This window comes from Cetorhinus maximus, chromosome 16, assembly GCF_964194155.1.
Source record: "Cetorhinus maximus chromosome 16, sCetMax3.hap1.1, whole genome shotgun sequence".
Classification (NCBI taxonomy): domain Eukaryota; kingdom Metazoa; phylum Chordata; class Chondrichthyes; order Lamniformes; family Cetorhinidae; genus Cetorhinus; species Cetorhinus maximus.
In genome coordinates, this window is record NC_135894.1 from 88,662,059 (window position 1) to 88,678,924 (window position 16,866).

Genomic DNA, 16,866 nt, shown 5'->3' on the forward strand with positions numbered 1-16,866 from the left:
TATTGTGTGACTAAGTGCACTCAAGAAGTTTTGTCCAGCCAGCAACTGGCTGCTTCAGTTGTCAGTGAGACCAATTGCCTCTAAACCTCCCAGAGATAAATTCATATTAGGCAGGCAATTTTGTCCATGCAGCTCATCCTTCCACAGCACCCACGACCTCCTAACCATGAAGTTTGTCTGTAACACAATCAAAAATTGATCTGGAGTCTGTCATCGCATTCCAAAAGAAATTGTGCTAAGCTGTAGCTTCTTTAGACACGTGCAGTATTTAACCAGAAGCTGGAATGATTTGAAATCTATATGTTTTTAACACACCATGTTAGACAACCACCTGGTTACCTGACAATTGGTTTGGGCATTTGACAGTCTGAATTCGTTAGTTGAAAATGTCCTGAAAAATTCTCTCTACAATCCTCAAAATAGTCCTTGCTTGTGCTTTTTGGCAGAGGATCAGGTGGTGAGTAACAGTAACTTGCTATTGTTAATAATCTAGGTAGAATTTAGAGTCAAGTCAGCATATTTGTAGACTGCCACCTCTTCCCAAGTCCAAAGCTGGACATTGAGCAGAGGGTGTGGGGATTAAGATTTTTTCATATTTGCAACTGAGAGAAAAGTCATTGTTTCTGACGTAGAACCACAAGGTTTTGCAATGTGAAGAAAAAAATAATTGCTATTTCAAAAGCACACTATGGGTATCTGGTTTGTTGTTTTAGAAATTTACAGACTGGCCACTCAATAGGCCAAACTGTCTAGACTAAACCTCGTGGGTGGCAATTAGCCTCACCACAAGAGGAGTAGGGATGAAACCTCAACGACTTTACATCCAAATCTCTTCGAAGGCTGAAGCACTCTCATTAGCAGCTAACGAGATGTGCGGGCGTGTGCCCATACATTGAAAATGATGTCTAACTCATCTCTGGTCACAAGATGCAAGAGTCAGGGCCACTGGTTAATAGTCCCTGAACAAATTCATTCTGCTTTTGTTACACAGAAATGTGACCAGTTTTCTTTTGCTTCATATTCCACAATTCCAACCATTTATAATTAGGGTCATTGGTTCACGTTACCAAACAAGTTAAAATCTGTTTCTGCTTGCGAGATTCTGTTTTTGGGCAGGGTCTCGTTCCACAGTAGCTGACTTCGTTTCTGTGAACAGTGATTTGACAATAAGAAAGCCTTTCAGTATTAAAGAACACTATCTGTCACCCCCTCAGGGCAATTGTTGCCTTACGTCATCAGTCACCCTTTCGTATATTAGTGCATATATATATGTATCTATGTATATATTTTTGTTTTGTTTTTGTTGTTCAAAATGCTTTTTTATTATAACAACAAGACTGAAAAGTTCCGCATGAGGCAACTGTTAAAATTTAACATCAGAAAATACACACAAACACACTATGTAGCAAAGAATTAAAGGTCACCAAACTTTGGTTAGAACTTGAAGCCAGAACCTGTCTGACCAATGCAAGCTTCAGGAGGTAGACACACATGTAGCTGGAACATCAGATATTACTGGGTTTTCCTTCTTTCTCTCTTAATGTTTATTTACCTAAAATAAATTTAGACCCATTTACATTTACACATAGAGAACTATATATACATGTATGTATACTATATATATGTATACCACATATACACACATTTACACATGTACTATATATGTATATATACATACATATGAGCACAAATAATGCATATATATGGATTGTAGATCAACCAAATCAAGGAAACATAGATGCCAAGCTTTCCGTTTGATACCCAGCCTTGTGGGTTCTTAGTGTAAAGTCGATTTAAATAGATTAATTACAATTCAAAAAATATTTAATGTTAATCCTTACCCTAATGGACAATAGGAAAAAAATGGAATTGAAGGAGTTCAGCACGATGGGCCGAATGGTCTCCTTCTGTGCTGTGTTGTTCTATAATTCTACTTCTATCTAACTGTAAAAGGTGCTGTGTGTACTTGGCTGCATACTCTTCAATCAATCAGGGATCGCTGTTTCAACCACAAATGTTGCTTTCCTTTTTTTTGTGCGATAGTTAAACCATTCACGTCTCGTTTTAGCGAGTGACAGAAATTGGTATTTTTTTTTCTTTCTCATTGTTTTTTTTTGCTATTGTCAATGTCTTCATATTCTGCCTCCATGCATTTCGTAGGAAACAAGTAAAAACACCATGATCTGTGCATATCAGACAATCAGAGGGGTTGTTTTAAAAAAAAATGCACAGACATTCAATTGCTCAGACATGTCACACCCTGGATCACAACAAAGTCTTTGCAATATCCGATTTTTTTTTAAATATTTTGGCAAATCTTTGATTATAAATATTGGAATCAGTAAAAAAGGTAGCTTTAAATTGAACTATTTACAGCCTTGTACAGACATGCGGTTGTTATACCAGGGTGTAGGATTTTGCGTAAGGGTTGTTTCCTTGTTTCAAGTGACCGCGATTGTCCAGAAGAGATTCTTGGGAGCTGCTCAATTTGGGAGCTTTGCCACGGTCTGCTCCCTCCCTCTGAGGTAATGTCGACGCAGTGCTTGATTGCCATTGCTGTGTGTCCCTGGTAGCTACTTCCACTGGGATTGGCTCCATGACTTGTGTGCGTTTCATGGTGCTCCTTCTCTGTGGCTCCAGACAGGCATGCCCTTGACCAAGGTCTCTGCTCGGACCTGCCACCCCTCTGTGAATCAGGAAGTCCACCCTTAAGTACGGCGGAAGATGCATAAGGTCACCTGTGTAGACAATCACAACGGAATCATACCTGTACATATAAGGCTGTTATAACATCATAGAAACTTACAGCACAGAAGGCTATATGGCACCTGCTGGCTCTTTGAAAGCGCTTTCCAATTAGTCCTAATCCCCTGCTCTTCCCCATAACCCTGATACTTTCTCCATTACAAGCATTTATATTTGAAATCTAATATTGAATCTCCTTCCACTACTCTTTCAGGCTGCTCTTACTAGTTCATTATAATTCACTACGTAAAGTGATTTCTCCTCATCTCACCTATTGCTCTTTTACAACTTACCTTGAATCTGTGCTCCTTGGTTATTGACCCCTTCGCCAATGAAACTAGCTTCCCTTACTTACTCTCCATGATTTTCCACACCTTTATTAAATCTCTTCTTAACCTTCTCTGCTCTCAGGAGATCAATTACAGCTTTTCCAGCCTTTCTACATAACTAATAGCTCTCTTTTCTTCTAGCATTCTGGTAAATCTCCTTTGCATCCTCTCCAAGTCCTTGACATCCTTCTTAAAGTGCAGTACCCACAACTGGACAGAATACTCAATCTCAAGAGCGGAGCCGGGAGGATAAATGAGCGCGAGAAAGAGCAAGACCGAGAGCTGAGAGAATATAAGAGCACGAGAAAGAGCGAGACTGAGAACAGAGCTGAGAGAATATAAGAGCGCGAGAAAGAGTGAGACCGAGAGCGGAGCTGAGAGAATATAAGAGCCCGAGAAAGAGCGAGACTGAGAGCAGAGCTGAGAGGATGAAAGAGTGTGAGAAAGAGTGAGACTCAGAACAGAGCTGAGAGGGTGAAAGAGTGTGAGAAAGAGTGAGACTCAGAACAGAGCTGAGAGGCTGAAAGAGTGCGAGAAAGAGCGAGACCGAGAGCGGAGCCTGGAGGATAAATGAGCGCGAGAAAGAGTGAGACCAAGAGCGGAGCCAGGAGGATAAAAGAGAGTGAGACTGAGAACAGAGCTGAGAGAATATAAGAGTGCGAGAAAGAGTGAGACCGAGAGCGGAGCTGAGAGAATATAAGAGCGTGAGAAAGAGCGAGACTGAGAGCAGAGCTGAGAGGATGAAAGAGCGCGAGAAAGAGTGAGACTCAGAACAGAGCTGAGAGGGTGAAAGAGTGTGAGAAAGAGTGAGACTCAGAACAGAGCTGAGAGGGTGAAAGAGTGCGAGAAAGAGTGAGTGCACTGTTGCAGAATGAGTTTGGTGAGAATGGAGTTTGGTGAGGAGGGGAGGGAGGTACTCTTTTCTTTTCTTCACTATCTTCTTAAGCGTCCAGGAGACCAGCAGTTGAAAAACTGCACTAAGTGACATCAGAGGGGAAACATACGTTAATTGACCAGGCGCGAAAGGAGCTGCGGCCTTGGTAAGTAGGACCTGATGAGCATTTATACTGGCCAGTCTTTAAAGTAAAAATTGCTCTTTAGTAAAGATTAAGTAGTGTTTATGGTATCAGTAAAGCAGGGCCCCTAGTATATATTTAACATTCTTTAAACTGGAGGAAGTAAAAGTAAAGGGAGTAATTTAAGGGTAAGTCATGGCAGGGCAGCTTGGCCATGTGGAATGCTCCTCTTGTGCGATGTGGGATGTCAGGGACACTTCCAGTGTCCAGGGCGACCATGTGTGCAAGCAATATCTCCAGCTGCAGCTACTTGAAATCCACATTCTGGAACTGGAGCTGGGGCTGGAGTCACTGTGGAGTTATGGAGCAAGGATGAGATCTTTGTGGGCAGCACATACAGCGAGGTGGTCAGACCGCAGGTAAAGGGTGCACAGGCAGAAAGGGAATGGGTGACTGCTGGACAGAGTAAAAGCACTAGGCAGGTAGCGCTGGAGTGTCCCCTGGGTCCATCTCCCTCTCTAACAGATTTCCAGTTTTGGATACTGCTGGGGAAGATGGTTTCTCAGGGGAATGCAGCAAGACTCAAGACAGTGGCACCACGAGTATCTCAGCTGCACAGAGGGTGGGGGAGAAAAAAAGAGTGAAGAGCAATAGTGATAGGGGATTCTATCATAACGGGAACAGAGAGATGTTTCTGCGGCTGCAGACGTGACTCCAGGATGGTCTGTTGCCTCCCTGGTGCCAGGATCAAGGATGTCACCTAGCGGCTTTAGGACATTCTGAAGGTGGGGATTGTGTGGGAGGGTGTGCGGGGCAGTGAACAGCCAGAAGTCGTGGTCCATGTCGCTACTAAAAACATAAGTTAAAAGAGGGATGAGGTCCTGAAAGCAGAATATAGGGAGCTAGGAAATAAATTAAAAAGCAGGACCTCAAAGGTAGTAACCTCAGGATTACTCCCACTGCCACATGCTAGCGAGATCAGGAACAGGAGAATAGACCAGATGAATGCATGGCTGGAGAAATGGTGTAGCAGGGAGGGTTTTAGATTCCTGAGACATTGGACCGATTCTGGGGAAGATGGGACCTGCACAAGCTGGACAGGTTGCACTCCAGCGGGACCGAGACCAATATCTTCACGGGGTATTCACTAGTGCTGTGGGAGAGGGTTTAAACGTGAGTGGGAGGTGGGATGAGAACCTGAGTGGGGAGACACAAGAGAGGGAAACAAAGATAGAAATGAAAGACAGGAAAGTAAAAAGCAAAAGTGGAAGGCATAGGAAACAGGGTTAACAGTAAATAGGACCATAGTACAAATAAATGTGTAAAAATGTTAAAAAGACAAGTCTAAAGGCACTGTATCAGAATGCACGAAGCATTCACAATAAGGTAGATGAATTAACAGTGCAAATAAATTTAAACGGGTACCAGATGACTGCGATTACGAAGATATGGCTGCAGTGTGACCAAGGCTGGAACTGAATATCCAAGGGTATTCAATATTTAGGAAGGACAGGCAAAAAGAAAAGGCAGGCTGGGTGGTGTTGTTGCTTAAGGATGACATCAGTGCAATTGTGAGAAAGGATATTGGCTCAGAAAATCAAGATGTGGAATCAGTCTGGGTGGAGCTGAGAAGCAACAAGGTGCGGAAAACATTGGTGTGAGTTGCCTATAGGCCTCCAAACAGTACTGGTAAGGTAGGGGAACGGCATTAAATAGGAAATTAGAGATGCATGTAACAAGGGTGCTACAGTAATCATGGGTGACTTTAATCTACATATAGTCTGGGCAAACCAAATTAGCAATAATATGCGTTGGATGAATTCCTGGAGCGCGTATGAGATGTTTTTTTAGACCAGTACATCGAGGAACCAACTAGGGAACAGGCTATCCTAGATTTGGTATTGTGCAATGAGAAGGGGTTAATTAGTAATCTTGTTGTGTGGGGTCCTTTAGGAAGGAGTGACCATAACATGATAGAATTCTTCATTAGGCTGGAAAGTCAAGTAGTTCAATTGAAACTGGGGTCCTAAATCTAATCAAAGGAAACTACAAAGATATGAGGGGTGAGTTGGCTATGATAGTTTGGGGAGTTTCATTAAAAGGCATGACGATGGATAGGCAATGGCTAATATTCAAAGAACGTATGCAGGCATTGCAACAGTTATACATTCCTTTCTGGAAAAGCAGCCCAACCATGATTAACAAAAGAAATTAACAACAGTATTAGATCCAAAGAGGAGTCATTTCAAGTTGCTAGAAAAAGTAGCAAGCCTGAAGATTGGGAGCAGTTTAGAATTCAGCAAAGGAGGATAAAGAGATTGATCCAGAGGGGAAAAATAGAGTATGAGAGTAAACTTGCAAGCAATATAAAAGCGGACTGTAAAAGCTTCTATAGGTATACAAAAGGAAACAAGATTAGTGAAGATAAATGTAGGTCCCTTACAGTCTGCAATGGGAGAATTTATAATGAAGAACAAGGAAATGGCAGGGCAATTAAACAACTACTTTAGTTCTGTCTTCACGGAAGAAGAGACAAATAACTTCCCAGAAATACTAGGGAACCAAGGGTCTAGTGAGAAGGAAGAATTGAAGGAAATTAGTATTAGTAAAAAAATAATGCTGGAGAAATTAATGGGGCTGAAAGCCGATAAATCCCCAGAGCCTGATAATTGACATCCCAGGGTACTAAAGGGGGTGGCAGTGGAAATGGTGGATGCATTAATTGTCATCTTCCAAAATTCTGTAGATTCTAGAACAGTCCTGGCAGATTGGAGGGTGGCAAATGTAACCCCACTATTTAAAAAAGGAGGGAGGGAGAAACAGGGAATTACAGACTGGTTAGCCTAACAACAGTAGTAGGGGAAATGCTGGAGTCTATCATAAAGGAAGTGATAACAAGACACTTAGAAAATATCAATGGGATTAGACAAAGTCAACATGGATTTATAAAAGGGAAATCATGTTTGACAAACCTACTGGAGTTTTTTGAAGATGCAATAAGTAGAATAGATAAGGGAGAATCATTGGATGTGGTGTACTTGGATCTTCAGAGAGCTTTTGATAAAGTCCCACATAAGAGGTTAGTATGCAAAGTTAAAGCATATGTGATTGGGGGTAATGTATTGGCATGGATTGAGAATTAGTCAGCAGAAAGGAAACTGAGAGTAGGAATAAATGGGTCTTTTTCGGAGTGGCAGGTGGTGACTAGTTGGGTACATCAGGGGTCAGTGCTTGGGCCCCAGCCATCCACAATATATATCAATGATTTGGATGAGGGAACCAAGTGTAATATTTCCAAGTTTGCTGATGATACAAAACTAAGTGGAAATGTGAGTGGTGAGAAGGATGTAAAGATGGTTCAAGGTGATTTGACAAGTGGAGTGAGTGGTCAAATACATGGTAGATGCAGTATAACCTAACTTCTGTCAGAAAAAACAGAATGGCAGAGTATTATTTAAATGACGATAGATTGGGAAATGTTGATGTACAAAGGGACCTGGGTGTCCTTGTACACCAATTGCTGAAAGCAAGCATGCAGGTGCAGCAAGCAGTTAAGAAGGCAAATGGTATGTTGGCCTTCATTGCAAGAGCATTTGAGTATAGAAGCAAGGATGTCTTACTGCAGCTGAACAGGTCCTTGGTGAGACCAGACGTGGAGAATTGTGTGCAATTTTGGTCTCCTTACCTAAGAAAGGGTATACTTGCCATAGAGGGAGTGCAGCAAAGGCTCACCAGGCTGATTCCTGGGATGGCAGGATTGTCGTATGAGGAGAGATTGGGTCAACTAGGCTTCTGTTCACCGGAGTTCAGGAGAACGGGGGAGGGGATCTCACTGAAACATACAAAATTCTGACAGGGCTGAACAAACTGGATGCAGGGATGATGTTTTCCCTGGCTGGGGATTCTAGAACAAATGGTCACAGTCTCAGGAAATAGGGTTGGCCATTTAAGACTGTGATGAGGAGAAACTTCTTCACTCAAAGGGTGGTGAACCTATGGAATTCTCTACCACAGAAGGCTGTGGAGGCCAAGTCAGTGAATATATTTAAGAAGGAAATTGATAGATTTCTAGGTGTCAAGGGGTATGGGGAGAGGGTGGAAGTATGGCGTGGAGAAAGAGGATCAGCCAAGATCATATTGAATGGCGGAGCAAGCTCAGGGGGCTGAATGGCCTACTCCTGCTCCTATTTTCTAGATGTTTCTATGTCCATGTTCCTATGAGGCCTAACCAGTAATTAATAAATGGGACTCGAAACGTTAACTCTGTTTGTCTCTCCACAGATGCTGCCGGACCTGCTGAGTTTTTCTAGCATTTTCTGTTTTTATTTATTATTATTAGGAAAAGATTAGCTGGTTTCTAGTTAAAATAGAAACAGTTTCAGGTTTATTGGCTACTTTGTAGGTGGTGATTAAACTGGACCGGCTAATAGTCACTAATGCTACATTTATATAGTAATACCACTGAGTTTAATATCTATCCATTCTAACATCAAAGTGAGGTGCACGGTTGCTGCAGTATGTGTCATATCGCTGGATACACCATAGCAACTCACCAAGCTAACTTTGACAGCACCTTTCAGCCCTGTCATCTCCACCATTGAGAAGGAAGCAATGTTATGAGAGCACCGTGACCTCCAGGTGCCCCTCCATCTTCCTGACTTGGACTTATTTCTGCTATTCCTTCACTGACACTGGTTTAAAGTGTCAGAATTCCTCACCTGCCACGATTGTGAGAATACGATCAGCAGAAGGACTGCAGTGGTTCAAGAAGGCCCACCACCACCTCTTCTGAACAACTAGAAACGGGCAATAAATATGGCCTTGCCTGTGCTGTCTATATTCTAAACAGAAACTAGAGAAATTATACAGTATTTTATTATGGAGAGACTGGCAGGAGATGCCCTCCCCACCGCCCAGAATCTTGGTTATGTGAGGGTTTGTAGTCGACCACGTTCGTCACCTACCGGCCACCATAGTCATCAAAGCACCCATCTACCATAAACTCATGCTCCCTGCTTTGTTGGCACAGCCATCCTCAACTACAATGGAAAAAAAAACATAACCTCTTGTAACCCATAATTAAACACGTCTAGTTCTAATTCCCTCGCTATTTCCTTTGACCCAAAGCTACGGGCTGGATTTTACGTTTTTCGGCAGGTTGAGGGGGGTGGGGTGGAACGTAAACTGAGTGGTCCGCTTGTCCCTTCCCCCACCATTTCAGATCGTCGATTCAAGTGTCGGGTGGCCAATTAGTGGCCACCCGTCGGGAAGTTAGCCAATTAGAGGTGAGAAGGGGGGCTTCACGCCCAATCTGGAGTCTAGGCTGGCACATCACGTGACAGAGGGGTTATGCCACGAACGGGCAGTCTGTCACGGCTACAAATTTCTAGGTCCCCTGCTCTCTCAATCTCTCTATATTTCTTATTGGAGGCTCCAAAAAGGTCAATGCTGGCACTGCCACCTTCACCCACTGAGTCTTCTGGTGGCAGGCCTTCTCTTCCACCCTTGTGCCACCTTGTCATAGCAGCAATAAAACACTCACATCTGATGCACAAATAGTGCAGTGGCAACAAAAAAAAAAATTCCATACAATTTGCTTTTTAACAAACTCAATACCTTGTTAATTGGTAATTAAAAAATGGTGGACTGGCTTCCAGTTTACACACCTGCTCGGCTTGTGCAATATAGGAGGCTGGCAAGATGACACTGTATTGCTGACCCTGACACCATCACACCGTATTTTATGTTCGAGTTGGGGAGGGGGAGGGGGGTGGGGGGTGGGGGGGTGCTGGGGGCGTCTGATTTGTGGCTGTGAAATCCAGCTCTATATTTGTGACTCATTAGAGTGTGCAGCCGAGTTGAAGTAACAGTGCCTGAATCACAGAGGTGTTGAAGCTTTGAGGTCATTACTAGTTAGTAAACAAATGAACTTAATATCTTTATAACAAGTACCGAAGACTTGTGGTTCAAAATTTGCCGCATCCCCAGCCAAACTGTTCCAGTACAGCTACAACACTAGCATCTACCCGGCTATGTGGAAAGTTGCCCAGGTATGTCCTGTACACAAAAAACAGAACAAATCCAACCCGGCCAATTACCCCCCATCAGTCTACTCTCCACCATCAGTAAAGCGATGGAAGGCGGTCATCAACGGTGCTATCAAACAGCATTTGCTTAGCAATAACCTGCTCACTGATGCTCAGTTTGGGTTCTGCCAGAGCCACTCAGCTCCTGACCTCATTACAGCCTTTGCACAAACATGGACAAAAGACCTTAACTCCAGAGGTGAAGTGAGAGTGACTGCCCTTGACATCAAGGCTGCATTTGACCAAGTGTGGCATCATGGAGCCCGAGCAAAACTGGAGTCAGTGGGAATCAGGGGGAAAACTCTCCACTGGTTGGAGCCATACCTAGCACAAAGGAAGATGGCTGTGGTTGTCGGAGGTCAATCAGCTCAGTTCCAGGACATCAGTGCAGGAGTCCCTCAGGGTAATGTCCTCGGCCTAACCATCTTCAACTGTTTCATCAATGACCTTCCTTCCATCATAAGGTCAGAAGTGGGGATGTTCGCTGATGATTGCACAATGTTCAGCACCATTCGTGATTCCTCAGACACTGAATGTCAAATGCAGCAAGACCTGGCAATATCCAGGCTTGGGCTGATAAGTGGCAAGTAACATTTGTGCCACAGAAGTGCCAGACATTACCATCTCCAACAAGAGACAATCTAAACATCGCCCCTTGACATTCAATGGAATGCCCCACTATCAACATCCTGGGGGTTACCATTGACCAGGAACTGAACTGGACTAGCCATATAAATACTGTGGCTACAAAAGTAGGTCAGAGGCTAGGAATCCTTTGGCGAGTCCCCAAAGCCTGTCCACCATCTACACGATACAAGTCAAGAGTGTGATGAAATACTCCCCACTTGCCTGGATGAGTGCAACTCCAACAACACTCAAGAAGCTTGACACCATCCAGGACAAAGCAGCCCACTTGATTGGCACCCCTTCCACTAACATTCATGCCCTCCACCACCGACACACAGTGGCAGCAGTGAGTACCATCTACAAGATGCACTGCAGGAACTCGCCAAGCCTCCTTAAACAGCACCTTCCAAACGCGCTACCATCTAGAGGGACAAGGACAGCAGACACATGGGAACACCACCACCTGGAAGTTCCCCTCTAAGCCACTCATCATCCTGACTTGCAAATTTATCACCATTGCTTCACTCTCGTTAGGTCAAAATCCTGGAACTTCCTCCCTAACAGCACTGTGGGTGTACTTACAGCACATGGGCTACAGCAGCTCAAGAAGGCAGCTCACCACCAACTCAAGGGCAATTAGGGATGGGCAATAAATGCTGGCCTAGCCAGCGATACTCACACCCCATGAGTAAATTTTAAAAATGCAATAAGTTTGGCTTTAGTTGAATGGACATTCGCTAATATATTCCCCTTCTCTTCATTCTCTCATTTAGTTATCGTATCATCAGCAGACAGGGTTGCAAATCAGCAAGCTTATCATCCCCAATTACACCATGAGCACAATTAAACAACAACAATAACTTTGGCTGAACTTGTAATGAATGGGAGATGCGCATCAGTTAACAGTTCCAACATTTAAATTTGCAAAATGCCTGAATAAAAGATGAAGGAATGATATTAGCCATGCAACATAAGAGCTGTTAACTGTCTATAAAGTATCTGAATACAATCTACCTCATGCATTTTTCAGGTTACCTAAAGATCCCATTCTCGTTCTTGCCCAGCAGCGCCCCAACATGATACTTTTTAGTGAAACGCACGCAAACATTTCAGGGGCCTTCAGACCTCACTTTGATTTTGAAATTCAGCACAATGTCCTCTTTCCAAAAGAGCAACTAGACCAGTTCTTTGCCGTCTGCCTCCGATTAAAGGGGAAGGACACTCTCTAGGCAAGATCTGTCATTCTAAAGCACTCATCCACAGAATGGCTCCTTAAAATAAATCCTCTATTATAAGACTCTATCATGGGGCCCTCTATATTTCTATTTACATTTGGATTGGATATGAGAATATACAAGAGTGGCTTACATAAAGGAAAAATAACAATTGGTACTTAAAAACATAAACCCAGTTCTTCAAAAAAAAAGACAGCAATAATTTTTCTTGGTGCTATGGAATCATGCATTAACAACAATAACTTGCATTTACCTAGCACCTTTAACATAGTAAAACCTCCCAAGGTTCCTTTGCAGGAGCGTTATCAAACAAAATTTGACACTGAGCCACATAAGGGATATTAGGACAGATAGCCAAAAAGAGTAGGCTTGAAGGAGCATCTTAAAGGAAGAAAGAGAAGTAGAGCAGCACAGAGGGTTAGGAAGGGAATTCCAGAGCTTAGGGCCTCAACAGCCGAAAGTCCGACCAACCAGTGGTGGAGCAATGAAATTGGGTTGTGCAAGAGGCCAGTGAATGGTGTCTCAATCCTCTGTCTCACTGTGCCTTCATTTCACATCCATCTTGAAGTAGGGAACATTTCCCTTTCATTTTCCCTGTGCCTTGTGTGGAATCGACAATCCCTGGGTAGAGGGAAGAGAAAAATTAGGCAGTATTTTGGCAGCTCTCTGCCAATGCTGGGATCCCCAGGGCATGGTGGAATTCCCTCTAGTGTCGAGATTAGGCCTGCACATGCCTAACATTGGTTAGAACAATGAGGCAGGGGCGGAAGGGTCTTATCATTGTTCCGCTTCACTTGTGTATCCCAGTGTTGGCTGTCGGGATATCCGGTGTACGGATCTGAATCCCAGTGTCCGGATACCTGGTACACAAGTCTGTATCCCAGTGTTGGGGTGTCGGAATACTTGGTACACGGACCTGTAACCCAGTTTTGGGGGGCTTGGGATACTTGGTACATGGATCTACACCCCTTGTTGGGGTGTTGGGATACCTGGTACACAAGTTTTGTATCCCAGTGTTGGGGTGTCGGGATACACGGTACACGGATTTGTATCCTAGTGTTGGGGGGTTTGGGATACTTGATACACAGATCCATATCCCAGGCCAGGATTTAAGGCCTTGCTGCGGCCTGTCTCCCCCCGGTGGCTGCGGCGAGCCATTTAAATCTCCATTCGGCTCAGCAGGACCGTAACATCCTGCTGGGCGGGAGGGGCTGTAAAATCCTGGCCCAGGTGCTGTGGTGTTGGAAGTGGTTGGTGCAAGGACCTGTATCTAAATGTTGGGTCCCGGAATACTCGGTACAGGGATCTGTATCGCAGTGTAAGGGCGTTGGGAGCAGTTGGTGCGCGGATCTGGTTTCAGCCCTCTCCCCATTCCCCACTACCTGGAGGGTCTACAGGGATCCCGAGAGCAGGCTGTGGGGAGTTCAGGGACTAGCAAACTGTTTAAAACAGAACTGCTGCTCCCATTACACAGCATGAGGAAACGGTGAGTGAATGAAATATGGGCGATGAAACAAGAATGCTTTCTTCAGATTCCCGTGCTCCTATCACCCGAAGCTCTGTCCTCTCGTACTTGCAAAGAAGTTTTCCTAGAACCTTTGGTCGCATATTTTTGTTTGCTTAGTTGGGCGTTCAGGATAACTTAGAATAAGTATATGATGGATTGAACTAGAGGTTACATACCAGGACACTAAAATGTGCATGTTGTTGGCATAAACTATTGCTGAAACAAGCTATAATTTTTTTTCAAAAACAGAATGAAATTGTTTACTGAAAAAAGGGAAGTAGTAAAGTATCTGTGGGGAATAAGCAGATTTGACTCAGTGGCTCATGTGTATGGCTGGGAGCAGGGCGTCCAACACTAACACTCACCCTAACATGACTCCACATATGTAAATAGGGTTATTCTGAGCATGAGACCAATCAGAAGTGTAAGTGCGTTTACGTTGTTTCTCTGAGATCTTCCGCTGAATTTACAATGAACAGTTCCCCGGGGAAGTGAATAGCAATTAAGTCCATCATACAAGCTATAATTGAAGTTGCTTAAATCCTGTCTCACCTGCTTATATTTGGCATAACGTTCTTGAAGTTTACCAAGTCGCACGCCAGCCAGAATGCACCAGGTGTAAATGAATGATCAATCTTTACCTGGAGCATGCTTAGATTGCATTAGGAACATTGGAACAGGAATAGGCCACTCAGCTCCTCGAGCCTGCTCTGCCATTTAGTGAGATCATTGCTAGTCTTTGCCTCAACACTATTTAATCACCTTAACTCTATATCCCTTACCTAACAAAAATCTGCCGATCTCTCTCTTGAAAGCTACAATTTTCCGAGCATTCATAGTCTTGCGGGGAAGAGAATTCTGGATTTCCACTAACTTCTGTGTGAAAAAATGCTCCCTGTTTTCCCTCCTAAATGACCGGCCTCTCATTCCATGATTATGCCCCCTTGTGCTTGATTTTCCCGCCACAGGAAATAGTTTCTCTTTACCTATGCTATCGAATCATTCTAACATTTTAAACATCTCGTTCATGTCACCAATTAGCTTCTGTACTCAAGAGAACACAAGTGATGAGTATGCGCCTGTCTTCGTGATTTATCCCTCTAAGCCCCATCAGACTGCAGGTTTCATCTGAGGCTGTGATAAAAAAAGCCTCCCCAAATCCAGTGAGTGGCACATTCCAGTCTGAGGCAGACTATCTCACCCACTTAGGGTTGTTACAGTTGACTTCAGCCATCCTGGGTTAGGGAAGGGGAAAGGTCCAGACTCTCCAGTTGAAGGAAGTCGCAGAGATGGATGGAGCGAGGCTGTAAAAAAACGAGGATGAGGATTCTGAAATCTATGTACTGGAGGATGGGAAGCCAAGGGAGATTGGCAAGACCTGAGAGAGGCTTGGTAAGCAAAAATAGGTGCAATCCTGGAGTTTGGAATTAGACATTTGGATAAAATGGGTCTCAGACAGTGTTGAAGAATTAAGCCTAGAGCTGACTCAGACATGAATAAGGGATTCAGCGGTTAAGAGTTGTAGCAAGGAGTGACCAGAATGACTTTGGTCTTATTTAGTTGGAGTAAGTTTTGCCTGACCCACGATTTGATACTGAACAGCGAAGGAGCAGAGTATGGTGTGGGAGAAACAAATTTAGATATTGGTGGCGTGCACGTGTTAACTGACCCCATGTTTATGGGTGTTGTTTCTGAGAGGTAACGTGTTCCTGAGGATCAAGGTGAACATAGATGGAAGCACAATGGAAATGGCTATGTGGGTGTAGGAGGGGAAACCATTATGAGAGATTAACTGCCCAAAAGGGGAAAAAAACAGTAAAAACTAGGAAGTAATAATACTGGTCCAAAGTGGTCTTCTATACCTTAAAATGGAACATCAGTAAAACTGGGAAATAAGAGTACTGGTCTGAACTGTTTTTTCCTTCTGGGTGACTATGCAGGGAGTAGGAATGGAATCATCAGTGGGAGGAGTGACCCTGACTTGTGTAGAGTAGGTGGAATAGAATAAAATTAGAATATATAGCAAAAAGTAAAATTAAATTAAAGGGTTGGAAATAAGAGGAAGGAAGGAGTGACTGGCATGCTAATGACAAGCTGTTTTTTTCAGATGGTTAATTTAGTAGCTAATGGCTAATATTACAGTGATAAAGCTGTTTCATGCTTAAGTGGCTTCATTATAATATTATTTTTTCTTCCTCCTAATTCCTACCATCCATTCTGAAGGTGGGATCATGTTCTAAATAACTGGGTCTCAGCTGGCTTATGACTGTTCTTCTGCAAATCGGAATCCCAGCTTTGGAACACTGACATGGTTGGGAGCCAATCACTGATCAAGCAAGTAAACTCAACACTGAGTCCTCAAAGCCGCAGGTCGACTGTGTTTGTGCCTGTGTGTGTATTTGAGTGCGTGCATATATTTGTGTGCGCGCGTGTGTGTGTGTGTGTTTGTGAGAGAAAGAGGGTGTGAAGAGAGTGACTGCAGGAGACTGAAATTACAGGGCCTCTGGCATATTCAGAATTTTAGAATTTCAATCCTCCTGTCAGCTCACTGATTTATTGAGGTAATGAGCCTGATTTATATGGATTCATTTTGGAGCTTTCTTTCCGAGAAAAATTATGGCTGGAGGGAGAAAGGGCAAAATCAAACACATTTTGGAACTGAAAAAGAAAGTGAGTAAGGCAACTCTGCACTATATCCAGTCTGCACAGTGCCATCCCATCAGCAGCATTGTTAGAAGATTTGATCATACTGACCTCCATCTTCTTGCTTCAGGCATGTGACACCAAAGAAGCAAAGATCTAATGACCCATGATTTGTGTGTCTTTGGTACATTAAATCCCTGGAATCATAGTTAGTCCCTGCAATTTATATGTATAAAGTCAAACATCCTTTTCACTCTTTTTGTTATTTAGGGGTGAATTTTCAATCTTTTAAACTAAGGATATCAGTACTAGGAAGTACTTAATCCACTTAATCAATGTTATTCTCTGCGTCGTATTTATCCTGGACTAGATACAGAGTAAAGATTTATTTTTCCCCAATAAAGTATCTTAAACCCAACCACCAAACAACACCAGGATGATATTTTCCATACCAAAAAGAATACTTGCAATTATATAGCATCTTTCACAACCTCACAATGTCCAACTTTACAACCAATGAAGTAGTTTCTGAAGTATATTCATTGTTATAAATATAGGAATGGTGGCAGCCAATTTGCAGCTAAAACAGCAATGTGATAATGACCAGATAATCTGTTTGTTCAGTGATGTTGGTTGAGAGATGGTTATTGGCCAGGGCACTAGGCAGAACTGCCATGC

General features: G+C 43.3%; 1 protein-coding gene across 5 annotated transcripts in view; it reads right to left on the minus strand.

Moving 5' to 3' along the window:
* Positions 1–1,350: 1,350 nt before the first annotated feature.
* Positions 1,351–16,866, minus strand: part of LOC144691807 (cell adhesion molecule DSCAM) — a 545,084-nt gene continuing 529,568 nt past the window's right edge. For 3 of the 5 annotated variants that reach the window (XM_078560308.1, XM_078560309.1, XM_078560311.1), the window contains one exon: positions 1,351–2,738. In XM_078560308.1, the coding sequence (XP_078416434.1) occupies positions 2,398–2,738 (341 nt within the window). In that variant the 3' untranslated portion in view covers positions 1,351–2,397. Of the gene's footprint in view, positions 2,739–14,097; positions 14,101–16,866 lie in introns of all 5 variants that reach the window. The other 2 variants (XM_078560310.1, XM_078560312.1) reach the window with 2 other exon arrangements.